The 25512-nt window shown below is 42.7% G+C and overlaps 1 protein-coding gene across 5 annotated transcripts in view; it reads right to left on the reverse strand.

Annotated features, from left to right (window-relative positions):
• Window positions 1-776: 776 nt before the first annotated feature.
• The window catches only part of sdk2a (sidekick cell adhesion molecule 2a), a 351347-nt gene continuing 326611 nt past the window's right edge, over window positions 777-25512 (reverse strand). For 4 of the 5 annotated variants that reach the window (XM_060901705.1, XM_060901704.1, XM_060901702.1 and 1 more), the window contains 3 exons: window positions 17814-17958; window positions 9648-9777; window positions 777-2754 (listed from right to left, as the gene is read on the reverse strand). In XM_060901705.1, coding sequence (XP_060757688.1) covers window positions 2353-2754; window positions 9648-9777; window positions 17814-17958 — 677 coding nt within the window. In that variant the 3' untranslated portion in view covers window positions 777-2352. The remainder of the gene's footprint in view (window positions 2755-9647; window positions 9778-17813; window positions 17959-25512) is intronic. The other variant, XM_060901703.1, reaches the window with a different exon arrangement.

A 25512-nucleotide genomic window follows, 5' to 3' on the forward strand; every position in this document is an offset into this window, starting at 1 on the left:
AATTATTATTTATCATGATTGTACTAAAAATGATTGTATAATATGAACAAATAGCTGAAGACTTGTAGTTCAACAACATGGATATCCTAAGCTGATAGATAGCTTGATAGTGTATACTAAAGAGGCAAGTATTTCAATAATGTTTAAAAGTAGCTTCCTTCATTGGCTAGATTCCCAGATCCAAGGCTTATACAGCCTAACACTTAGGTGGAAAGTGATTTTTTTTTTTTTATTAGTAGCTATCACTTCAGAGTGAAACAGAAAGAACCCAGAATGTTGACAGGTCTTTTGTTACTGGCAGGTCTGGAGATAAATGAGCCCATAACCCTTTCTCATCTTTCCTCCATCTTAATATGGAGTGTTTGCCCCTCTCCCCTCTGACATCGCTACACTAACCAGATCAATGTTTTGCAGTCCGGAATAAAGAGATTATCTCCAGACGAGTTCTTCCACACTCCCACAGAGCCTCAGTACAGTTTTCCTGGATCATTATTAATTTTACACCCACTTAGCATTCTCATTCAGCCCAAATCACCCAGCTATTTCCTTTTATGGATCTAAACCTGATGAACAGGATTTCTTATGATCAAGAAATCATTCATTCATGAAACAATTCATGCATGACATTTTCTATTATAGAGGATCTAGGACTTAAAATATCAGTTTAGACCTTTAACAGTACAATGCATCATTACATATACGATAAAGAAAGAACTCATCAGAAGCACTGAAAAATAAAAGAATTTATTTTGGAAAAGAACCATTGCCTGGCCCATTATAATTCCTCAAAGAATTTATACAGTGATAGTCACCTCACAGAGAACAAGACAAGAGATTGTGTGTATCATCATCATCATTATTATTATTATTATTAATTCCAGTTCTGGAGTCTATCTTCACTTTTTACGTTTGAATATAAAAGCAAATGATCGAATGACCATAAATAAATTAAGCATATCTGCATACATGTAGCCATATCTGTACACGGTGTCTCACTGTGAGCAGGAAAAACACATTCTACAATAGATTAGAAATACATACGCAAGAAGAAACAGACATTACTTTCAGACTCTGTGAGATGAAAATGTTTATCTTATGTCCTCCAAATTCAGGTTATCTGAACACAAGGAAATGCTTTTTTTATTATTTTTTTAATAACTCAGTACACAATCGGCGAAAGTGAGGACAGCGTGTTCCCTCGTGGTCTTCTCCTACATGGAGTCCTTGTGTATAGCTTTTATTTTAACAGGAGTGTTTATAATATCTTCATCGTCCATACAGTAGCAGACAATAAGTGCTGCTTCTTCAAACTTTCGTTTGCATGTGCTCAGGTTTTAAAGCGTCTTGGTGTCATGTCCTAATTTCATTTCACAGAAATAATATAACAGTACTGTTTCTGAATATTAGCTATGGAGATCTGACCAGGTAACCACAGTAGGAGAAGAGTAATAGCAGGATCTCCTGTGCAGGTGTGCTCATCATTCGGAAAAATGAGGAACATTTTACACAATCTGGCAATGGTCCAAGTCACAACTGAACTGCCTTTCTGAGGGAAAGAACCTTTAAAAACCAAGACTATGAACACAACACATGCGTATGACAAAATACGGTGACACAACAAAGCGGACTAGCGAAAACATTTTCATAGAACCCACAACTTCTTGCTTAGCAATAGCGCACGTGCTGATTTATAACTCAAAATAGACTTGCGGCCGAGACAAGTGTAAACCCTTACTAAAAACTGAGCCGTGTCAGATCCAGGAAGATCACATCCTCTTGTTAAGACAACCCATTTATCTGTAATATAATATTATATTTTTCTTTGCGCAAAGTGCTGTCGTTTAGATGTGAGTGAATGAGCAAATGTTTTATATACACTCAAAATGTATGTACACTCAAGATGATCACTTTGGGTCATTTGTAAAATTACATGCAAAACCCGTGAAGTTTGGAACTCCTGCTTAAATACTTATTACATTCTTTTATTCACAGAAATGTCATTTATAGTTTTCAAAAATATCTTTTGACACTTTTATTCGAGTTTAGAAATAAGGTTTAGGAATTTCTCAAGTTATGCATTGTTTAGATGTGACTGGCTAAGTGACTTGCTCTGCTCAAAATCACAAACACGTATGCGCTGAATGATTGTCTGTTGTTCAATGCTGTTACCAAAACACACCACACACATGTAAAAAAAAAAAAAAAAACTAAAAAATGCAACCCAAGATGTTCAGCGCTCCTTAATAGATAAAACCATTAATAAACCACAATGACAGTGATGTTGAAGGAGCAAATTGCTGCTCACATGGGAGTCCCAATCAGATGCGTTGTGAATGGAACCAGAGTCTCATATCAAACAAAGGACGAGAAGCCTGTAGTTGGTGCCTGGGTGGAGGTGCCCAGGCTGCTGGGAGGCCTGTAGAGGCCGTGCTGGCTGTGGATCTCAGAGGACAGCAGAGATGGAGTGGGAGTCCGGCTTCCCTTAGGCCTGAACAGCGTGCCCTGGCCCATGGGCTGTGGAGATGGTGTGCTGTGGGGCAGCAGAGGAGGCAGTGGAGGCAGAGGGGGAGCGTGGGGGCGTGACTCCTGCTCGGTTGTGCCGTCTGCCTGCCCATAGTTGTATGCAGGTGGCCGTGAGACGCCCTTCTGCTGCCGACGCCATGAGTTGTAGTAGGTCGGGTCACTGATATAGTGGTTGACGAACGAGTGTGTTTTCTGATGTGCTGGATCCACCTCGTATTCGCTGTCACTGCCCTGTGATCAGAAGGAGACACTTTTCATTCACAGAACTCTCAATTATTTATTTTAATCAGAATTTTATGGCAAAAAAAAAAAAATTTGACAGCTTTATAAGAAAAAGCCTTCATCAACTTTAAGGGACGACTCCTTGGACCACAATACAGCATGTACTGTACACAATCTTAACTGACGGTAAAATTGCAAGAAACCTCAGATATGATGATATTTCAGATATTTTGTCCTGGATCATCTTTTAGTCAAGAAACCCCATAATATGATCTACCCAGACTCCTTAACACACCACACACTTTCATATCGTGGTCATGAATCAATCCTAACCAATGATCCTGACTCCTGGATCTCGTAGAATTTACCACAAACAAATGTGATGTTTAAATCAAAACAAACATGAGGAACCAGAGGTCAGCATGACTGCTGTCAGGTTTGTTTATGCCCGACATCAAGATTGCGTTCCCTCTGCACTATAGGATAATGAGTTAAAAATATTGAACGTTTAATATTTACAATTTGAAACTGGGCCAACCATAATTGGACTGTAAGAACATCAGAGGGGTTAAGATTACACACCCACTCGTTTTACACACTCCAGATCACAGGATAATGTGGGAAGATAAGCCTTTAAAACCAGCCATTTACGATGGCTCTGAAGGACGAATTGGCCTCAAAATCCTGATTATCCTCTAGTGTGGCCCAGGAATGAAACCCCTACGTAAAATTCAGTCAGTCCAACCACAGGAATTCTGTTCAAAGGTACATCAGAGTTCTGTTCTCTCCAGCACACTGATTAACTTCATGATCCTTAGAAAGAATTGACAGATGCTACAGAGAGAATGGAAAATGTCAACTGTCCATGCAACTGTTTGGCCTTTTTCAAATTTCTGCAGAATTGACATGAGAAAGAGAAGACATACAGTGCCTTGCAAAAGTATTCATCCCCCTTGGTGTTTGTCCTGTTTTGTCGCATTACAAGCTGGAATTGAAATGGATTTTTGGGGGGTTAGCACCATTTGATTTACACAACATGCCTACAACTTTAAAGGTGCAAATTGTTATTTTATTGTGATACAAACAATAATTAAGATGAAAAAAAAAGAAATCTGGAGTGTGCACAGGTATTCCCCCCCCCCCCCCCCCCCCAAGTCAATACTTTATAGAGCCACCTTTTGCTACAATTACAGCTGCAAGTCTCTTGGGGTATGTATTAGCTTAGCACATCTAGCCACTGGGAATTTTTGCCCATTCCTCAAGGTAAAATTGCTCCAACTCCTTCAAGTTAGATGGGTTGCTTTGGTGTACGGCAATCTTCAAGTTATGCCACAGACTCTCAATTGGATTAAAGTCTGGGCTTTGACTAGGCCATTCCAAGACATTTAAATGTTTCCCTTTAAATCACTCCAGTGTAGCTTTAGCAGTATGTTTAGGGTCACTGTCCTGCTAGACCGTGAACCTTCATCCCAGTCTCAAACCTCTGGCTGACTCAAACAGGTTTTTCTCCAGAATTGCCCTGTATTTAGTGCTATCCATCTTTCCTTCAGTCCTGACCAGCTTTCCTGTCCCTGAAGATGAAAAACAACCCACAGCATGATGCTGCCACCACCATGCTTCACTGTAGGGATGGTGTTCTCAGAGTGCTGGGTTTACGCCACACATGGCATTTCCCATGATGGCCAAAAAGATCCATTTTTGTCTCATTTGACCAGAGAATCTTCTTTCATGTGTTTGGGGAGTCTGCCACATGCTGCTGGGCAAACTCCAAACGTGCTTTTTTAAGCAATGACTTTTTTTCTGGCCACTTTTCCATAAAGCCCCACTCTGTGGAGTGCATGGCTTAAAGTGGTCCTATGGACAGACACTCCCATCTCCGCCGTGGATCTTTGCAGCTCCTTCAGTGTTATCTTTGGTGTCTTTGTTGCATCTCTGATTAATGCCCTCCTTGCCCGGTCTGTGAGTTTGGGCAGGTGGCCTTCTCTTGTCAGGTTTGTAGTGGTGGCATATTATTTCCATTTTGCTATAATGGATTTAATGGCGCTCCCTGGGATATTCAAAGTTTGGGATATTTTTTATAACCCAACCCTGATCTATACTTCTCCACAACTTTGTCTCTGACCTGTTTGGAGTGCTCCTTGGTTTTTATGTTGCTTGCTTAGTAGTGTTGCAGAGTCAGGGTCCTTCTAGAACAGGTTGATTTATACAGACATCATGTGACAGATCATGTGACACTTTGATTGCACACAGGTGGATCTTAATCAACTAATTATGTGACTTATGAAGTGAATTGGTTGGACCAGCTCTTATTTAGGGGTTTCATACGAAAGGGGGTGAATACCTACGCACACTCCAGATGTCTGTTTTTTCATCTTAATTAATGTTTGTGTCACAATAAAACAACAATGTGCACCTTTAAAGTGGTCAGCTCGTCTTCTTCCGCTTTATCCGGGACCGGGTCGCGGAGGCAGCAGTCTAAGCATGGAAGCCCAAACTTCCCTTTCCCCAGACACCTCGGCCAGCTCCTCGGGAAGAACACCGAGGCGTTCCCAGGCCAGCCGAGAGACATAGTCCCTCCAGCGTGTCCTGGGTCTTCCCCGGGGCGTCCTCCTGGGGGGACATGCCTGGAACACCTCCCCAGGGAGATGTGTCAGTGGTCAGCATGTTGTGTAAATCAAATGTTGCTAATCCTCCAAAAATCCATTTTAATTCCAGCTTGTAATGTGACAAAACAGGACAAACACCAAGGGGGATGAATACTTTTGCAAGGCACTGTATGGGTTTGGGGGAAAATTATGCTCATCTTTGGCAGTAGGAGCATCTGGTAAGAAAATAAAAATGTACACCCATGTGCTTCTAATGTCTTTCGTCCTTCAGAGTTTTGTAAGCATCCTTTATGAGCAAGCTTATGTGACGATGATAAGAAACCTGCTTTTACCAGAAGAGCTGGTCCTAATTTTAGTTCCTTGGCATAACTCCAGAAAGCTTTACAGTTTTTGCTCTAGAGTAGGTACTTTCCTGCTGATCAGGAACATTCCTGACTACGCAAATACAAACTCTATGGTATAACCAACTCTCTCACGCAGCATATTAAAAACCCATGTATAGCTAAGAAAAAAAACTGCTAAAGCACAGCACAACTGGCAAAGTGAAAGACATACTTGAGGATTTTGTTTTTCCATGAAAATGGTCTGGAATGTCAGTGGAAATATGCCTATGTAAGTCAAAAAAATATCTCATGATGGGGAATACTGTTTTAGGAAAATAATCAACTTTGAAATGGTAATGGCATCACACCACTCCAAATTTGATTAGTTCCCAATAATAGCAAAGTCTGAAGTATTTTATTCTTCTTATACCACAGCAATTTCAGCAATTTCATTTGTAGTTTCAGTTATGATTTACAGTATACCAGCTATAACCAGTCATTCCACTTGTTTTAGTTAAATCGTCAAAAATTCCATATGCAGCTTAGATTCCATAGACCTACCTTTCTTTAAAGGGCTGATGACACGAACATGACTCTATGCAATTTCTTAAATAAACTATACAACATGGCAAACATGTTAGATTTCTGTTATAATTACGTGAAAAGAAGCTGTTGTTACGCAAATATCCAACTTTTAATTGCACAGCGCAAGAAAACTGGGTCCGTGGCTCGCGGCCATGTTGTGACGTCAGCGGAAGAACACGCTGCGGTTCACTGGCTGTTCTACTCTGGTTCTACTCAATGGAAATGGTGCATGAAAACGCCGGTGAACTCTCTAGTGCTAGCTCTTCCTCTTCTGGGAGTCTAGAATTGTGTTGATCTCTTCCGAATAGAATCTATGATAGTCTACCCTCTTTACCCTTTGCCTCTCGTTGCTAGGCGGCAGTTACATGAAAGCCGCAAGCTTTCACAAGCAAATACATGACTGATATCACGCCGACTTTATGATTACATTTATGATTATCATGTAGAATCTATAGCTCTACGTACCTTTATCTTATGTCATTTCACAACACATGTTCTGACAGGAGGACTGTCTTTGGATCCGGCATAGCTACTAGTAGACCCCCTCCGGAATACTGGCAGTGTTGCCAGATTGGGAGGTTTCCCGCCCAGTTGGGCGGTTTCAAGTGCATTTTGGTGGGTTTTGAACATATTTTGGGCTGGAAAACTTCAGCAGTATCTGGCAACAGATACTGCTGACATTTTCCAGCCCAAAATATGTTCAAAACCCATCAAAATGCACTTGAAACCGCCCAACTGGGCGGGAAACCTCCCAATCTGGCAACACTGTGTAGGCACTGCTGATGGTAGTAACACACGTTTGTGCTGAACTGAACACCCAAGAGATTTTTTTAAGCTGGGAAGGGTGTCAAAACAATCCAAATCGAAGTGTTCAGAGCACAGGACGGATGTTGGTGAGGGCTCCCACTTGTCACAAGTGCGCCTGACTTGCTTCACCCACTTCACATGCAGCTCGGGATCTCTGGGAAACTTGAATAAACTTACCCCATCCTTGTGGGTTTTGGAGCAAAAGCCGGCAACACAACACGAAGGCATAATAACTATATATATAATAATGTATAATAATGTCTAATAAAAATACTAATAATGATAAACTGAACACCTGTCGCATCAACAACAAACTGGTAAGTGAAGAGGAAGGTTCTTTCGCTGACATCATATAGCTCCTCCTCCTCTTTCGTCTCCTGGGTGCTGCAGCCCTGTCAAATTTGCCCAAATAGCCGCGTTTATCATCATAACTTGTAAAATAGGCGCCTTCGTGAATTAATATATGGATCATCGGGAATTACTTTTTATGTTATAAAACATCGCCAAAGATGTCAAAAACGTGTCATCAGCACTTTAAGAAACAGCTTTACTTTTGACTGTTACAAAGCATTGGAACATTCTTCCAAAAATGTTAAATTAATTTCTCCTCATGTCACACATTAAAAAAAACCCAACAACCTCAGTTTATGTTCAGCGTCCACCATACAATTTACAATTAGTGTGAGTTGTGATTTTCCTTATAGCTGTTCTAGCAAACTGATCAACACCTTCTGACCAACCAGAATGGAAAATTCAGCAGTGCTGTGGTATAAAGAGGCTTAAGAGATGACAGGAAAGGAAAAGAAAAAAAATCAAATCTGCTGGTTCTTTAGAAAACAAATATGGCACCAGGAAGCACTATTTTTTACTCCACAGGTATCTGCAGGAGAAAATTCAGCGTGAGATTGTGGAGAGAGAGATACGCTCACATAAGAGGGTGTTTTCCAGTTGTTCCTCAGTTTCTATGCAGCACTGAGTCCAAAAATCCTACCACCACTATAACTCTGTTTCAAGTTTGCTGAGCCATGCAGCCTTTAAAGGAACAGTCCACCGTACTTCCATAATGAAATATGCTCTTATCTGAATTGAGACGAGCTGCTCCGTACCTATCCGAGCTTTGCGCGACCTCCCAGTCAGTCAGACGCAGTCAGACGCGCTGTCACTCCTGTTAGCAATGTAGCTAGGCTCAGTATGGCCAATGGTATTTTTTGGGGCTGTAGTTAGATGCGACCAAACTCTTCCGCGTTTTTCCTGTTTACATAGGTTTATATGACCAGTGATATGAAACAGGCGGCACGGTGGTGTAGTGGTTAGCGCTGTCGCCTCACAGCAAGAAGGTCCGGGTTCGAGCCCCGTGGCCGGCGAGGGCCTTTCTGTGTGGAGTTTGCATGTTCTCCCCGTGTCCGCGTGGGTTTCCTCCGGGTGCTCCGGTTTCCCCCACAGTCCAAAGACATGCAGGTTAGGTTAACTGGTGACTCTAAATTGACCGTAGGTGTGAGTGTGAATGGTTGTCTGTGTCTATGTGTCAGCCCTGTGATGACCTGGCGACTTGTCCAGGGTGTACCCCGCCTTTCGCCCGTAGTCAGCTGGGATAGGCTCCAGCTTGCCTGTGACCCTGTAGAAGGATAAAGCGGCTAGAGATAATGAGATGAGATGATATGAAACAAGTTCAGTTACACAAATTGAAACGTAGCGATTTTCTATGCTATGGAAAGTCCGCACTATAACGACAGGCGTACTAACACCTTCTGCGCGCTTCGGCAGCGCATTGATATGGAGCTCAGATATCAATGCGCTGCCGAAGCACGCAGAAGGTGTTAGTATGCCTGTCATTATAGTGCGGACTTTCCATAGCATAGAAAATCACTACGTTTCAATTTGTGTAACTGAACTTGTTTCATATCACTGGTCATATAAACCTATGTAAACAGGAAAAACGTGGAAGAGTTTGGTCGCATCTAACTACAGCCCCAAAAAATACCATTGGCCATGCTGAGCCTAGCTACATTGCTAATAGGAGTGACAGCGCGTCTGACTGCGTCTGACTGACTGGGAGGTCGCGCAAAGCTCGGACAGGTACGGAGCAGCTCGTCTCAATTCAGATAAGAGCATATTTCATTATGGAAATACGGTGGACTGTTCCTTTAACTGAAAGAAAAAAAATCTGCTGGATAAAATCTAACTCTGACAAAAGAAGTGGGGTGAAAACAGCTTAGGCTTTTCATCTGTTTCCCATGAAGGAGGTCACCATGAGCAGATTAATAAAATGGTGTCAAGAGATGGGTGGCTCTATATTGATATAAAGCATCATCTCTCAGACAAAGGTCAGGTTTGCTTGTCTTTACTGAATAACATGGCAGCTCATTATTTTCATGGCTTGACAGCAATGCATCAGCCTAAAGCTGCTGTGTTTGGACACACTAAAAAGATAGCGTTCTTTCCCATGAAAAGAACAGAAATACCTGCAATACTTGCGGAAAGCCATTTGCTACAAATCATGACTGAAATTTAAAAAAAAAAAATTCAAAAAAGGTGTGTATATGTGCACACGTGTACTTCTAATCTCAGAGGACTGGGATACCTGTGAATCGGATACCTCAGATGGTTTCTCTGTGAGACTGCTGTTCTCGGCTGGTATTAGGTCATTGCATTTAGCGCTGACGTCCTCATCGGAGTAGTGCAGACCGCCGGGACTGGGCCGTGGAGGAGACCTGGAGCAGAGGGAGGACAGAGTTGCTGAATTAGGATAAGCTTCTCTGTAGCAATTTAGATATGATAAGTGTGCCTGCTCGAAAACGTTTAGTGATCACAGCTGTGTGCTTCTGGAGAGAATGAAAAGGAGATTATTTAAAGCCCTATTTAGACTTGGCATTAACATCCATCTTGGGTGATTGGATAACAAGTGGACTGATCACTCACACCACATTAGGAGGTGTTCTGGGACACACAACATTTGGAGTGTGAACAGCAAAGTGTCCTGATGCGTCCCTGACAATATCAGTAAACTGTTGAACTGAGCTACAAACTGTCCAGCTACACTGCTGATGCACATAATGTATTTTTCTGAGGGTTGTTTTTAATATTAATTAAATGGTCATTGGCTTCTTATACAGTTAGGTCCATATATATTTGGACACTGACACAAATTTTGTTTTTTTACCAGTTTACTGAAACATATTCAAGTTATAGTTATATAATGGACATGGACATAAAGTCCAGACTTTCAGCTTTCATTTGAGGGTATCCACATTAAAACTGGATGAAGGGTTTAGGAGTTTCAGCTCCTTAACATGTGCCACCCTGTTTTTAAAGGGACCAAAAGTAATTGGACAATTGACTCCAAGGCTATTTCATGGGCAGGTGTGGGCAATTCTTTCATTATATCATTCTCAATTAAGCAGATAAAAGGCCTGGAGTTGATTTGAGGTGTGGTGCTTGCATTTGGAAGATTTTGCTGTGAAGAAAACATGCGGTCAAAGGAGCGCTCCATGCAGGTGAAACAAGCCATCCTTAAGCTGCGAAAACAGAAAAAACCCATCTGAGAAATTGCTACAATATTAGGAGTGGCAAAATCTACAGTTTGGTACATCCTGAGAAAGAAAGAAAGCACTGGTGAACTCATCAATGCAAAAAGACCTGGACGCCCACAGACGACAACAGTGGTGGATGATCGCAGAATAATTTCCATGGTGAAGAGAAACCCCTTCACAACAGCCAACCAAGTGAACAACACTCTCCAGGAGGTAGGCGTATCAATATCCAAATCTACCATAAAGAGAAGACTGTATGAAAGTAAATACAGAGGGTTCACTGCATGGTGCAAGCCACTCATAAGCCTCAAGAATAAAAAGTCTAGATTGGACTTTGCTAAAAAACATCTAAAAAAGCCAGCACAGTTCTGGAAGAACATTCTTTGGACAGATGAAACCAAGATCAACCTCTACCAGAATGATGGAAAGAAAAAAGTATGGCGAAGGCGTGGTACAGCTCATGATCCAAAGCATACCACATCATCTGTAAAACACGGTGGAGGCAGTGTGATGGCTTGGGCATGCATGGCTGCCAGTGGCACTGGGTCACTAGTGTTTATTGATGATGTGACACAGGACAGAAGCAGCCGGATGAATTCTGAGGTATTCAGAGACATACTGTGTGCTCAAATCCAGCCAAATGCAGCCAAACTGATTGGTCGGCGTTTCATAATACAGATGGACAATGACCCAAAACATAAAGCCAAAGCAACCCAGAAGTTTATTAAAGCAAAGAAGTGGAATATTCTTGAATGGCCAAGTCAGTCACCTGATCTCAACCCAATTGAGCATGCATTTCACTTGTTAAAGACTAAACTTCAGACAGAAAGGCCCACAAACAAACAGCAACTGAAAACCGCTGCAGTAAAGGCCTGGCAGAGCATTAAAAAGGAGGAAACACAGCGTCTGGTGATGTCCATGAGTTCAAGACTTCAGGCAGTCATTGCCAACAAAGGGTTTTCAACCAAGTATTAGAAATTAAGATTTTATTTACAATTATTTAATTTGTCCAATTACTTTTGAGCCCCTGAAATGAAGGGATTGTGTTTAAAAAATGCTTTAGTTCCTCATATTTTTATGCAATCATTTTGTTCAACCCACTGAATTAAAGCTGAACTTCAACTGCATCTGAATTGTTTTGTTCAAAATTAATTGTGGTAATGTACAGAACCAAAATTAGAAAAATGTCAGCTCTGTCCAAATATTTATGGACCTAACTGTATGTTCTTGTTACCATTCTTAAGGAGTTCTGCGTGTTACTGCATCATTACACTGTAGGATATTGATACCAGTGAATTGGTTAGGGTTCTATATTACAGATTACTATCTGTAATATTCCAAAACAACTGTAACACCTTTGTCAAATAACTACAAGGAAATAGCACTCTGAAATGGCACGCTGAGGGTAAAAATAGGCTATACGGTACATTTTTATTTTAAGTTTTGGGATCAGGCTAGTTGGAAATGGTTTTAGAGGTTTTTTTTTCTGGGTAGATCTGAGTCTAGGTGAGTGCAATCAGTCATCAAGAGACTGTGAGCGCTGAAGTGCAGGATGGATGTTGTAGTCCGAGTTGGCCATATCTGAAAGATGCTGTGAAGTTTGAGAAGTACAGTCTTGAGTGCAAGCAGGTGCAGATGTGACATAAACAGGTTTTTCGTCAGGACATTTATGACACGTGAGCTTGCTGTTCATTTAATTCCAACAAATCCAATAGTAAGCACAGACTCTAATACCATTATATCCACAGACTCTCAGGCTACGTTTACATTACGTCGAATCAGCGGATCATCAGATTAATGTTCTTAAAACGATTCGCGTTTACACTAAAACCGTTAGCCGTGCACACAGCAACGCCAATACGCGGATACGCTCGGCTCCGCAGGCATCCTGCGCTCCAAATCACTCCGCCCTGAACAGCGAGTGCCCTCTGGAGGGTGCGCACTCCGGCCCTGCGCAGCTCACACAGCGCGCGAGTGAAGTGCACAAGCCACGATTCGGGACTGAGCCGCTGTGTGTGAGATCCCAGCGCACATCACTTACTACTTGCAAGTGGAAGGATGGCAAGCCTAAAGACAATCATAACTACACAATGGGCAGTATTTGCATCAGTATTTGCAGTATTTTCATACTTTTATACTCTTTAATGAAAGGTGATACAAGGCGGAAGTCCGCGCCGTTTTTCAGCAGTCGCGTCACATGACCAACGCCAGCGAATCAGGAAGGTGGATGTCACAGTGACGTTGTCCAATGAGACGCCAGCTAGAGCTCAGCACAGCGTATTCGCGTATTCTGAATGTTTACACAGCACCGGACCAGATACGATCTAGATTGAATACGTGGACGCTGGCGGATTCCCGTTTCCTGGCTTTTCCAGGGGGTTTAATGTAAACGGACAGTGCATCCGCGAAGAAAACGAGACAGATACGGTCTAATGTAAACGTAGCCTAAACAGCCTTATAATCAATGACTAAAGATTCACCAATAGCCAGACAGATGGATATCATGAAGAACACAGTCGTTCAGAGAAACACTGGAAACAAGTCATGCTTACACACTTCACCCATTCCTAATTAGCTCCTAATTTACTGAGCTTCTCTGATCTCTGGACAGATAGTGAGGCATCTGTTTAGGATGAGGAAAGGTGGAGCCCACCAGTGCCCTTAGGGGCATCACATGACAAACAGTGGACCTTTAAGCAAGCATCTGCATAGTATGTCTCTCAGTTAAGTACAACCCCGAATAAGAGAAAGTTGGGACAGTATGGAAAATGCAAATAAAAATGAAAGCAGTGATTTCTAAATTTACTTTGACTTGTCTTTCATTGGCGACAGTATGAACCCAAGATATTTCATGTTTTTGTCTGGTCAACTTCATTTCATTTGCTAATATACATCCATTCCTGTGTTTCAGACCCGCAACACATTCCACAAAAAGTTGGGACAAGGGCAATTTAGGGTTTGTAATGAGGTAAAGCAATTAAATAATGATGTTTTGAATCAGATGATGTCAGTGGGTGATTGTAACCATGATTTCGCACACAATCAGTATCCAGGAAAGGTCGAGTCTTTGAGGAGCAAAGATGGGTTGAGGATCTCCAGTTTGTCAACAAACGCATGAGGAAATTATTGAAATGTTTAAAAACAGTGTTCCTCAAAGAAAGATACAAAGGAATTTGGATATTTCACCCTCTATGGTGCATAATATCATTAAACAATTCAAGGAATCTGGAGGAATTTCGGTGCGTAAAGGGCAAGGGTGCAAGCCTAAGCTGAACACCCGTGATCTCCGATCCCTCAGACGGCACTGTATCAAGAACCGTCATTCATCTTTACACTGTAAAACATTTCACATGGGTTTAACTTGGAAATGCAAGTTCACCTGCTGCCTTGAAAATGCAAGTTAACTCAAGTTGTTTCAACTCACAAAAAGTCTCAATTAGTCAGGACAACTAAGTAATTCAAGTCTAACCTTTGAAAACTTGCACGGATTAGTTCAAATTAAAACACTTTTCAGAGCTCATTGAGTTAAAGAGAAAAAGTAAGTGGACATAACTAAACAAGGCTGAAATGTTTTACAGTGTAGTTGATATAACCACATGGGCTCAGGATTACTTTGGCAAACCTTTGTCAAGCACTACAATATGGAGTTACAGCTACAAATGCCAGTTAAAACTTTACTGTGCAAAAAAGAAGCCTTATGCTAACCATTGATGTTTCTGGGCTCGGAGGTATCTGGGATGGACCATCACACAGTGGAAACGTGTATTGTGGTCAGACAAATCAGTATTTCAGGTCTTTTTTTGAAGAAATGGACACCATGTGCTCTGGACCAAAGACAAAAAGGACCATCCAGCAACAAGTCCAAAAGCCAGGGTCTGTCATGGTATGGGGTTGTGTCCGTGCCCTTGGCAAAGGTAACTTAATGTGATGGCAGCATTAATGTAGAAAAGTACATTGAGATTATGTAGCAACATATGTTGCCTTCAAGACGACATCTTTACCAGGGATATTTCAACAAGACAATGCAAAACCACATTCAGCACATATTAAAGGCATGGCTGTGGAAGAAGAGGGTGCCTGTCCCCTCCGTCCCCAACAGAGAATGTGTGATGAATTTTGAAACGAAAAAACATGACAACGACAACCCTTACTCTTGCACAACTTAAGACCTGTTTACAGGAAGAATGGGACAAAATACCACCAGAAACGCTTCATCACTTGGTGTCTTCACTCCTTAAACATCTTTTAAGTGTTGTGAGAAGGAATGGGAACATTACAAAGTGGTAAATGCTTTAGTGTCCCATTTTGTTTAAAATATGTTGCAAGAATCAACATGGGCGGCACGGTGGTGTAGTGGTTAGCGCTGTCACCTCACAGCAAGAAGGTCCGGGTTTGAGCCCCGTGGGCGGCGAAGGCCTTTCTGTACGGAGTTTGCATGTTCTCCCCGTGTCCGCATGGGTTTCCTCCGGGTGCTCCGGTTTCCCCCACAGTCCAAAGACATGCAGGTTAGGTTAACTGGTGACTCTAAATTGATCGTAGGTGTGAATGTGAGTGTGAATGGTTGTCTGTGTCTATTGCCGCTTTTCCACTACCAACACGGCTGAGTTGGGCTGAGCCGTGCCGTGCTGAGTTGGGCTGAGTCGAGCTGAGTGGGGCTGTTGGAGTTGCATTTCGACTACAACCGCGCTGAACCGTGCTGGCTGGAAGTGGGTGGACACATTGGGTGGAGTTAGCGAAAGTGGGTGGACGTCACGTGATGTCGTTAGGCGGTGCAAACAGTGACATCAGTGACCTTTTAAGCGGTAGTCTCACGACCCAGATAGTAAACAATAAACATGGAGGACATGGAGTTGTTAGTGTTGCTGGTCTTGGTGCTGTGGCTTGTTGTCACCGACAACGCCAACAGATACTGGCAAGAGCGTATAGATGAGGCGAGGCGCATAAGGCTTCAGAAATTCTCGTAATTCGTAATTATTCTTCTTCCGGGTTTACGGTGTTTACAGATCCCAGCGTGCTCGCAGGGCGTGTGTGGGCATGTGAGGACACTCCTCCTCACCAATCAGTGCACAGGGGAGTGTCTCCTCACGCCCCTAGCCCCACTCGGCTCGGTTTGGCTCGCTTCAGCCCCACTCCAAAACCGTGCGAGTTTTGGGTGCTGAGTAAGGCTGAAGCGAGCTGAGTCGTGCTGTTCTGAGGTAGTCGAAACGCGAGCCGTGTTGGGCTGAAGTGAGCTGAAAAAGGGTAGTGGAAAAGGGCCATATGTGTCAGCCCTGTGATGACCTGGCGACTTGTCCAGGGTGTACCCCGCCTTTCGCCCGTAGTCAGCTGGGATAGGCTCCAGCTTGCCTGCGACCCTGTAGAACAGGATAAAGTGGCTAGAGATAATGAGATGAGATGAGATGAGAATCAACACTGAAGTTGTTTATTTTGAAAAAAAAAAAGAAGTAATAAAATCCATGAGGTAAAACATCAAATAATGTGCAGTTGTAGTGCAATGCATGTTGTAAAGATTATTTACAACTCATTGTTTTCAGTTTTAATTTCAATTTCAACATACCATCCCAACTTTTTCTGATTTGAGGTTGTATAATAAGTGATTGCAAGTCAGGCACACCTCATACCACAAACCAAAAAATGTTTCAGACAGCTTTGTTCTCAGCTGAAGTACAGCAAATAATTGCCCTGGCAAAGGCTCCAACCACAGACAGCTCTTTAACCCAGTTGATCTGATTCTTGTGATTTGCCTTAATGAGGTCTGATGTGCATGAAACCAAAAACACTAAAAAATGTTAGCTTCTGAACTGTTCAGGAGGACGGAGTTCTGCAGTCAATTAGCTTACTGTGTAAATCATGCTGGATTATCCAGCACACTATAAAGATTCTGGAGCAGAAGAAAACTATCAGGTACTTGGATGGAGGCCCCAGAAAATCCAGTACTTTTAGGACAGATTTTTAAATAAATAGCCCATCGAAAGACTGACGTTCTGGAATGAAATTCTGGCTTTGGAAGGGTTAATCTAGAGCTCCTGGGACAAGCTCATGAGAGCAGGGGGAGGGGAGCATTATGATCAAGTGTCTCATTAAAATTCAGTGGAGCTTGGGCTTTTAAAGCGGGGATGAAGCCATGTCAAACAGCCCAGCACCCATTACCATATAATTGTTTAAAACACAATATCTGCTGCTTTTCTACACTCCCAAACCCCTTACTTATCCAGTTCAGGTTTTGGCTGTGAATCTCATTTGTCCTGATACCACTGTCCTCCATGAATCAATCTTTTTCACTCTCTCTTGGGGACAGCCCCGTGGCACAACTGCACCCGAGTGGAGCTCTTCAAAGACAGACTGCTTTGATCTCACGAAGATCGTCTCAGCTGAGTTAAGATACGAGAAGCAGGATAAACCCCTTCCCTCACACTGATGCATTCCACTCTAATAGCCCCAAAATGCTCTCTCTAGTGACCGCCACAGGAAGTTGACCACAAGTCCAACCCCTTCACCCTCCACGTGTACAGCTCACTGATTCCCTCACAAGCAGTTTTGCAGCAGGTCAATGACCTCCATGCTATCTATGTTTGTACACCATGCAAACGTAAACAGCAGTGCTGCAAACCGAATGCCCTTGTGAGGAAGGAGCAGTTCTCAATCCATATGTAGAAAAGCAAGAGAGGATGTGACATGTCTTGCATCTTTTTCTGTTGTGGAAACAAACGAAATCCTCATGTAATGAAGATGTGATTTGTTTCGAAGTCTTACTTACATATAAACGTGCTCCAACGTGTGCTTTGAATGTCAATAATAATGAGAAAGTGGCAGGAGGGGAGGCCAGGTCTCAGCTCCTAATTGGCATTCTCTTCAGTTTCTTTTAGGTTGACAGATGGAGAGTGGAAAGAAACAACTGCCATTGGAATCTTAGCCAATTCTCCATTCAATATATTTAAAGGATGCCAGGAAGCTGAATTGAAATAAGCTGTGGGCCCAAGGCCCAAGTCTTGCTTTTTTATGCAGTCTGCTTCTGGAAATTAATCACAATGCCATTTTCTACATTCCGTGGTGGTGAAATATGTTCTATTAAAATGCAATATTTAAAAAAAAAAAAAAAACATATTTACTCGGACATATAATCTCATTTTCATATTGTATGTGTTTAAATATCATTCTGTCCCACTTACTGGTTGTGTAAACACAGCACATTTAAAGTTATGGAAAGATATACAAACCGGGTGTAGAGGCCATTCTTGCGGCAGAAGGAATTTTTGACAGAGAGGCGTCTGTTATTGAGCTCCATAGCTGGGAATCGGCCCTCATCCATCCTCATCATGTCTCCATGGGACAGAGGCAGAGATGTGCAGTTTGAGTGGCCACCTGCATGCGGAAAACGGGTATTAAATATCTGTGGAGTTTATGAAACTTGTATAATGTAGATATAATATAAAGGTACAATGGATTTTGCATTCTTGGTGATTATTTACTCTTTGGGCATTTTGAACAGGCAAAGAAATATTCTTTTTCTCACCTGTTTTCTCTCTAATATTGTCATCTGCAAACTCCTACCCACCAGCCAGCTCTGCCCTATCCTCCAAGTAATGTGAAGTCAATTGCTGCATCTTTTCTAACTGATTTTCATGCTGTATTCCCAGACAGCATAACACACTACCTATCTGCCCTCTTCTGCATATATGAGTTCACAGGCACCCATGATTGGCTATGAGACAGAGTAATGCCATCTCTCCCACCCAGAAAGCATGGCCAATTTTGCTCTCTAGATGGCAAATGAAGGGAAAAATACCCCCCCCCCCCCCCCCCCCCACCCAAAAAAAAAAAAATTTAGTATTGCACAGCTTGTAATAAATCATACTAAATACAGGTCTGTTTTTATTTCCTGGGTCATATCTTGAGGAATCTTTTTACAGAGTAGGTATTTTTCAGACCAGGAATGAGTGAGTTCGAGCTCACCCGGGGAGACTTGTTGTACGACCTTCACAGAGTGACCAACTGTTCTATGTGTCATAAGCCTGTGTTTATCTGCCAATTATCAAAAGGTAGCAGCAATTACTAAGACTTGTTTCACATGACCATAATGGTCATGTAAAACAAACACCACCAGCACAGCAACATTTTTCCGCTTTGCATATGAAGCAATCCAGAAAGTGTATTTTGAACAGGATTCTCATTCAGGATAGTTTCAGAATCTTGGAAAACTAGGGCTTACCAATATGATGATATCATTAGCATGAAAAGAATGTCCAATACACTTCTCAGAGATATTGCAAATATTGCAATATGTTTTTATGCAGTTTTTGTCTCATCTCATCTCATTACCTCTAGCCGCTTTATCCTGTTCTACAGGGTCGCAGGCAAGCTGGAGCCTATCCCAGCTGACTACGGGCGAAAGGCGGGGTACACCCTGGACAAGTCGCCAGGTCATCACAGGGCTGACACATGGACACAGACAACCATTCACACTCACATTCACACCTACGGTCAATTTAGAGTCACCAGTTAACCTAACCTGCATGTCTTTGGACTGTGGGGGAAACTGGAGCACCCGGAGGAAACCCATGCGGACACGGGGAGAACATGCAAACTCCGCACAGAAAGGCCCTCGCCGGCCACGGGGCTCGAACCCGGACCTTCTTGCTGTGAGGCGACAGCGCTAACCACTACACTACCGTGCCGCCCTTGCAGTTTTTGTTTTGTTAAAAAAACTTAGAAACTCTGAAAGAATTAAATGGTGAAGTTCTGTACTGTTTTAAAGTTTTAAATCTAAAAAGGTTTTGTAAAGCTTTAAATGATCATTTTTTTATAGAATTTACAGAATATTTTTGAAGACATTAAATAAAAGTATCTTTTAATTTTATTTTTTAAGCAACACTGGTAGTTTGTTAGTAAACCCATATAGCCTGATGTATATGCATGTATAATAGAAATGTCAAACATTTTTGTCATATCTCCAACAAGTATGTAAAACCTTCCAGAACTTTGGTGGAAACGCCTATACAGAGACCAGACAGCTGACCTTCCATCTGTCACATACACACACACTGGTGTGATTGGAGCTGCACTGTGACTCCAGGGAGGTGTGGAGCTGTGTCCAGTGTCCTCTCCACCCTGTTCTGCTCGTTTATGTGATCTCACCCCCAGCAGGCCTGTGGGCTGACAGGACAGAGCTAAAACAAACAGGCGTCAGAGGCAGATGAACGGCCATGAATGGGGGGCTAGAGAGGGGTAGAGAGGGGAGGCCAGGCCATGAGAGCGGCCCTTTGTGCCTCACACAAGCACTTCCCTTGTGCTCCTTCAGCCAGCCGCAGCTCTGTTTTCCAACCCTGGCACCATACACTGAAATGCTGACCAGGCTCTCTCTCTCTCTTTATCTCTCTCTCTCTCTCTCTCTCTCTCTCTCTCTCTCACACACACACACACACACACACACACACTTCTGACCTCTCCATCATTACTCTCACTCTCACTCTCAGAGCTGTAGTGCATGTGTGTGTGTGTGTGTGCAGAGACACAGTGGTTTCTCTCAGGAAATCTGTGTGTGCTTAAATCACTCTACACTCTGTTAAATGCTTAAGGCTTAAGGCCTGTTTTGTTAGATGCTGACCTCACAGGAGCGTATGCTTTCCCCCATGATAAACTCGGCCTAGTCTGCATACACATTCTCTGAAAAAAGTTATTGTACAGATAAGGTACAAGCAATGTAAAAGTACACCCAAGATATGCAGCAATCGTCTATAACATCCAATTATGCACAGCAGCTTAAATGAATTTTACAGCTACAATACATTAGTTTGCTAATTAAAGAAACAAAAGACCTACCCTTGAGTCTACCATTCAGATAACCATGAATGATGCCGTACTACAATAGTAAAGTAGAGACTACGGTCATTCAAATAAGTCACAGTCTCCTTATTTTGCAGCAATTTTAACTACATTGAACACTGGCATAGCCATAGGGTGTGTCACTGCAACCTAAATATGTAGCTGAAACACCCAAACGTGTGGCACACAAAACTCTTTTTTAACCAAAATTACATGCTGGATTCATCTTCACACAAAAAATTTAGCCTCGATGACGATGATAACTGTTATATATAGTGAGGAGTTAACACTAAACTTGTGCACATCAGTTTTCAGACCTCAGGCATAACTACAGACTTGCACACTACCTGGATAGCTGCATGTGAGTTACGCATATGGGGTAGAGTTTATCAAAAACAGAAGTGTGTCACAGTAATACAAGATTCTGACCTTGAACTTAAGTGTGTTTTTCTTGTAAGATACTAACTCGAACAAGATAACCACAATGTCACCCTTAAATTTATGTTTTCGGCTGTAACTACACTCAAAGACTATGGAATGCCATGCCATTCTAGGGCAATATTAAATACATAATTATGACACTATTAATCAAATGATCCAAGCGTCTGTACAATCCACAATTTTCTTTTTTCAGGTGGCGGTTGTAGGTTTATAAGCATCTGATTCAAAGCTTATCTTATGGACTCAATTTTATATGAATAAAATAATGAACCACCCTTAAAGTGAGCTGTAACCAGATAAGTGCTTAGTTAGCTTATCCTTTAAACAGTGGGCGCATTTTCTGTACAGGAGTGAACATCAAATTATCTGTAACATCAGACAAAGATCAATGTACACACTCATGATTTTAACATCGATACTGGCACACAATATAAAAAAAGATAAATATTTTTGTTGCCGGGGCGGCACGGTGGTGTAGTGGTTAGCGCTGTCGCCTCACAGCAAGAAGGTCCTGGGTTCGAGCCCCGTGGCCGGCGAGGGCCTTTCTGTGCGGAGTTTGCAAGTTCTCCCCGTGTCCGCGTGGGTTTCCTCCGGGTGCTCCGGTTTCCCCCACAGTCCAAAGACATGCAGGTTAGGTTAACTGGTGACTCTAAATTGACCGTAGGTGTGAATGTGAGTGTGAATGGTTGTCTGTGTCTATGTGTCAGCCCTGTGATGACCTGGCGACTTGTCCAGGGTGTACCCCGCCTTTCGCCCATAGTCAGCTGGGATAGGCTCCAGCTTGCCTGCGACCCTGTAGAACAGGATAAAGCGGCTACAGATAATGAGATGAGATGAGATTTTTGTTGCCAGATGAGGAAAGTGAATTGTTAACCAATTGTTAGACAAGTGTGAATGCTCGTTGTAGATTTTCTATTTGGTCAGAGAATAATTACATACAGTTTTTCTGTCTAATTGGAACATACTTTGGTAAACTTAAAGTTATTGAATAAACTGATCAACATACAGGATTATGCGTCTTAGCTACACACATTATATGGCCAAAAGTATGTGGACATCTGCCCATCACACCCATATGCGGTTCTTCCTCAAACTGTTGCCATAAACCTAGAAGTGCACAATTGTATAGAATGTCTTTGTATGCTGTAGTATTACAATTACCGGTACTGGAACTAAGGGGCCCACATATGTTTCATCATGAAAATGCCAGTGGACATAAAGTGAGCTCTGTGAAGACATGGTTCACCGAGGCTGGAGTGGAAGAACTCAAGTGGTTACACAAAACCCTGACCTCATCCTCAATGAACAGCCTGGAATGAACTGGTATGTTGACTGCACCCCAGGCTTCCACACCCAACATCAGTGCCTGACCTCACTAATGCTTTTGCGGCTGAATGAACACAAATGCCTACAGCCACACTCCAAAATCTAGGCGAAAGCCTTCTCAGAAGAGTGGAGGTTATTATAACAGCAAAGGGGGGACTTAATCTGGAATGGGACGCACATAAACACATGTGGGTGTGATGGTCAGGTGTCCACATACTTTTGGCCATATAGTGTGTACAGAGGCTCAAAAGATCTTTGATTTTAGTCAGTAGGTTTTTGGAATGAATGGTCCTGAAATAGGGAAATAGCTAAATGGTGCACAACATAACATGCTGGAGAAATGTAACGTTATGTTGGCCGCCATTTAACTGTTTCCCTATTTCGGGAAATAGGGCTTCAAGGGCTTGCGCTTTGGGCTTCATTAAAAGTTTATTATGATTCTCTTTCTTGCTTTGTGATACAATTATGGCATCACATCGTTTCACTATATGCACACCAAAATATTTATTATTAGAAACCTTTATTCGTCACATGCACACTTCAAGCACAGTGAAATTCATCCTCTGGATTTAACCCATCTGAAGCAGTGAACACACGCACACACTCAGAGCAGTGGGCAGCCACACCAGAGCGCCCGGGGAACAGTCAGGGGTCAGGTACCTTGCTCAAGGGCACCTCAGCCCAAGGCCGCCCCACGTCAACCTAACTGCATGTCTTTGGATTGTGGGGGAAACCGGAGCACCCGGAGGAAACCCACGCAGACACGGGGAGAACATACAAACTCCACACAGAAAGGCCCTCGCCAGCCGCTGGGCTTGAACCCGGAACCTTCTTGCTGTGAGGCGACCATGTTAACCACTACACCACCGTGCCGCTTAGATATTATGTACAGTATCTAAGGCTGGGGCGGCACGGTGGTGTAGTGGTTAGCACTGTCGCCTCACAGCAAGAAGGTCCTGGGTTCGAGCCCCGGGGCCGGCGAGGGCCTTTCTGTGCGGAGTTTGCATGTTCTCCCCGTGTCCGCGTGGGTTTCCTCTGGGTGCTCCGGTTTCCCCCACAATCCAAAGACATGCAGGTTAGGTTAACTGGTGACTCTAAATTGACCGTAGGTGTGAATGTGAGTGTGAATGGTTGTCTGTGTCTATGTGTCAGCCCTGTGATGACCTGGCGACTTGTCCAGGGTGTACCCCGCCTTTCACCCGTAGTCAGCTGGGATAGGCTCCAGCTTGCCTGCGACCCTGTAGAAGGATAAAGCGGCTAGAGATAATGAGATGAGATGAGATCTAAGGCTGGACTTTCACTCCCAAAAAGGACAATTTCACGGGTGCTTTTACAGCGCAATTTCTCTTGGTTTGACATGAGTGAAAAATGAACCTGATAAAATGCATAGGAACTGTAATAAAGCCCTATACCATACGTGTTAGTTTTATTCAGGAAAGGACTGAAGGTTGTGCTTTTTCTTTTTAACAAGCATTCATATATATATATATATATATATATATATATATATATATATATATATATATATATATATATATATATACCAGAGCCTTCTACATTTGGCTGAACCCAGTGGCTTGTTAATAAAAATCAGTCCTGCTGGAATTTTCACTAATAGCTTTGTGCTGCTAAAATGGAGTACAGGTTGGGAGAGATCATATTTTAATCTGACTATCTGCCTCGGACTACTGCCAGCTACAACAACTCAGCTCAAAGCAAATGTAAAATAAAATGCCTCCAAAGTATCTCTAGTAAAGCAGTGTGATTTGTGTCTTGCAGGGAAGGGGGTAAGTTTACCGCCGTTCACTACCATTATCACTAGCTTGTGCTATTGTATATCACATTATCCAGGAAAAAACAAACAAAAACAAAAAAACAAAACACAAAACCAGTAGCTGACTAACGCTTGTTAAATCTAAAAATATTTATCGATCTGGCTTATAAATCTGGTGTGATTACGAAGTCTGGTGGAATTTTTGACCAGGAATTTTTCCTTTTTCTGTGGATGACCTTCAATGGTCTCCTCTTAAGTCCCCCCCCCCCTTTTTTTTTCCTGTGTGGCATGAGATCTTTTTTTTTTTAAGAAAATTTAACTCATCAATCATATCACTAGAAGCTTATTTTGAAGTCACATATGGGCAGTTACAGGATTTTTAGATTCAACTCTACACTGGTGAACTGATATCTGTTAAACCAATGAAGGTTAGCTAGCTGTGTAATGTATGCTTAGCTGTAACATTTTCCACTGACATTGAGTTAATCCATAGGATAAAACTAACAAAAGAATGAATATTAAGCTTAGTTACAGAAAGCACTAAAGCTTTGGAGCTGATCGTGAAGTAACACAGTAATTCTCCATCCATCCATTATCTGCAACCGCTTATCCTGTACAGGGTCGTGGGCAAGCTGGAGCCTATCCCAGCTGACTATGGGCGAGAGGAGGGGTACACCCTGGACAAGTCGCCAGATCATCACAGGGTTGACACATAGACACAAACAACCATTCACACTCACGGTCAATTTAGAACCACCAATTAACCTAACCTGCATGTTTCTGGACTGTGGGGGAAACCAGAGCACCCGGAGAAAACCCATGCAGACACGGGGAGAACATGCAAACTCCACACAGAAAGGCCCCCGTCAGCCACTGGGCTCGAACCCAGAACCTTTTGCTGTGAGGCAACAGTGCTAACCACTACACCACCATGCCGCCCAACACAGTAACTCATCTCATCTCATCTCATCTCATCATCTCTAGCCGCTTTATCCTGTTCTACAGGGTCGCAGGCAAGCTGGAGCCTATCCCAGCTGACTACGGGCGAAAGGCGGGGTACACCCTGGACAAGTCGCCAGGTCATCACAGGGCTGACACATAGACACAGACAACCATTCACACTCACACCTACGGTCAATTTAGAGTCACTAGTTAACCTAACCTGCATGTCTTTGGACTGTGGGGGAAACCGGAGCACTCGGAGGAAACCCACGCGGACACGGGGACAACATGCAAACTCCGCACAGAAAGGCCCTCGCCGGCCACGGGGCTCGAACTCAGGACCTTCTTGCTGTGAGGCGACAGCGCTAACCACTACACCACCGTGCTGCCCAACACAGTAACTATTCATAGATATTTTAGCTAGAGCTTTCCTCATAGAAACAAACTATAAAATGATGCTATATAAATGTTTTAAGTGTTATTGCCATTTGGTGGCTTCCCTTTACATGAAACATTTTAGTGCTTCCTTCTTTTTCCTCCACAGAAATTCTGTTTTTCATTCATGTTTTTCAAATATGAGTACCACAACGACCCCGAATTTGAAAAGAAAT

The sequence above is a fragment of the Neoarius graeffei genome, chromosome 20 (genome assembly GCF_027579695.1).
Source record: "Neoarius graeffei isolate fNeoGra1 chromosome 20, fNeoGra1.pri, whole genome shotgun sequence".
Taxonomy (NCBI): domain Eukaryota; kingdom Metazoa; phylum Chordata; class Actinopteri; order Siluriformes; family Ariidae; genus Neoarius; species Neoarius graeffei.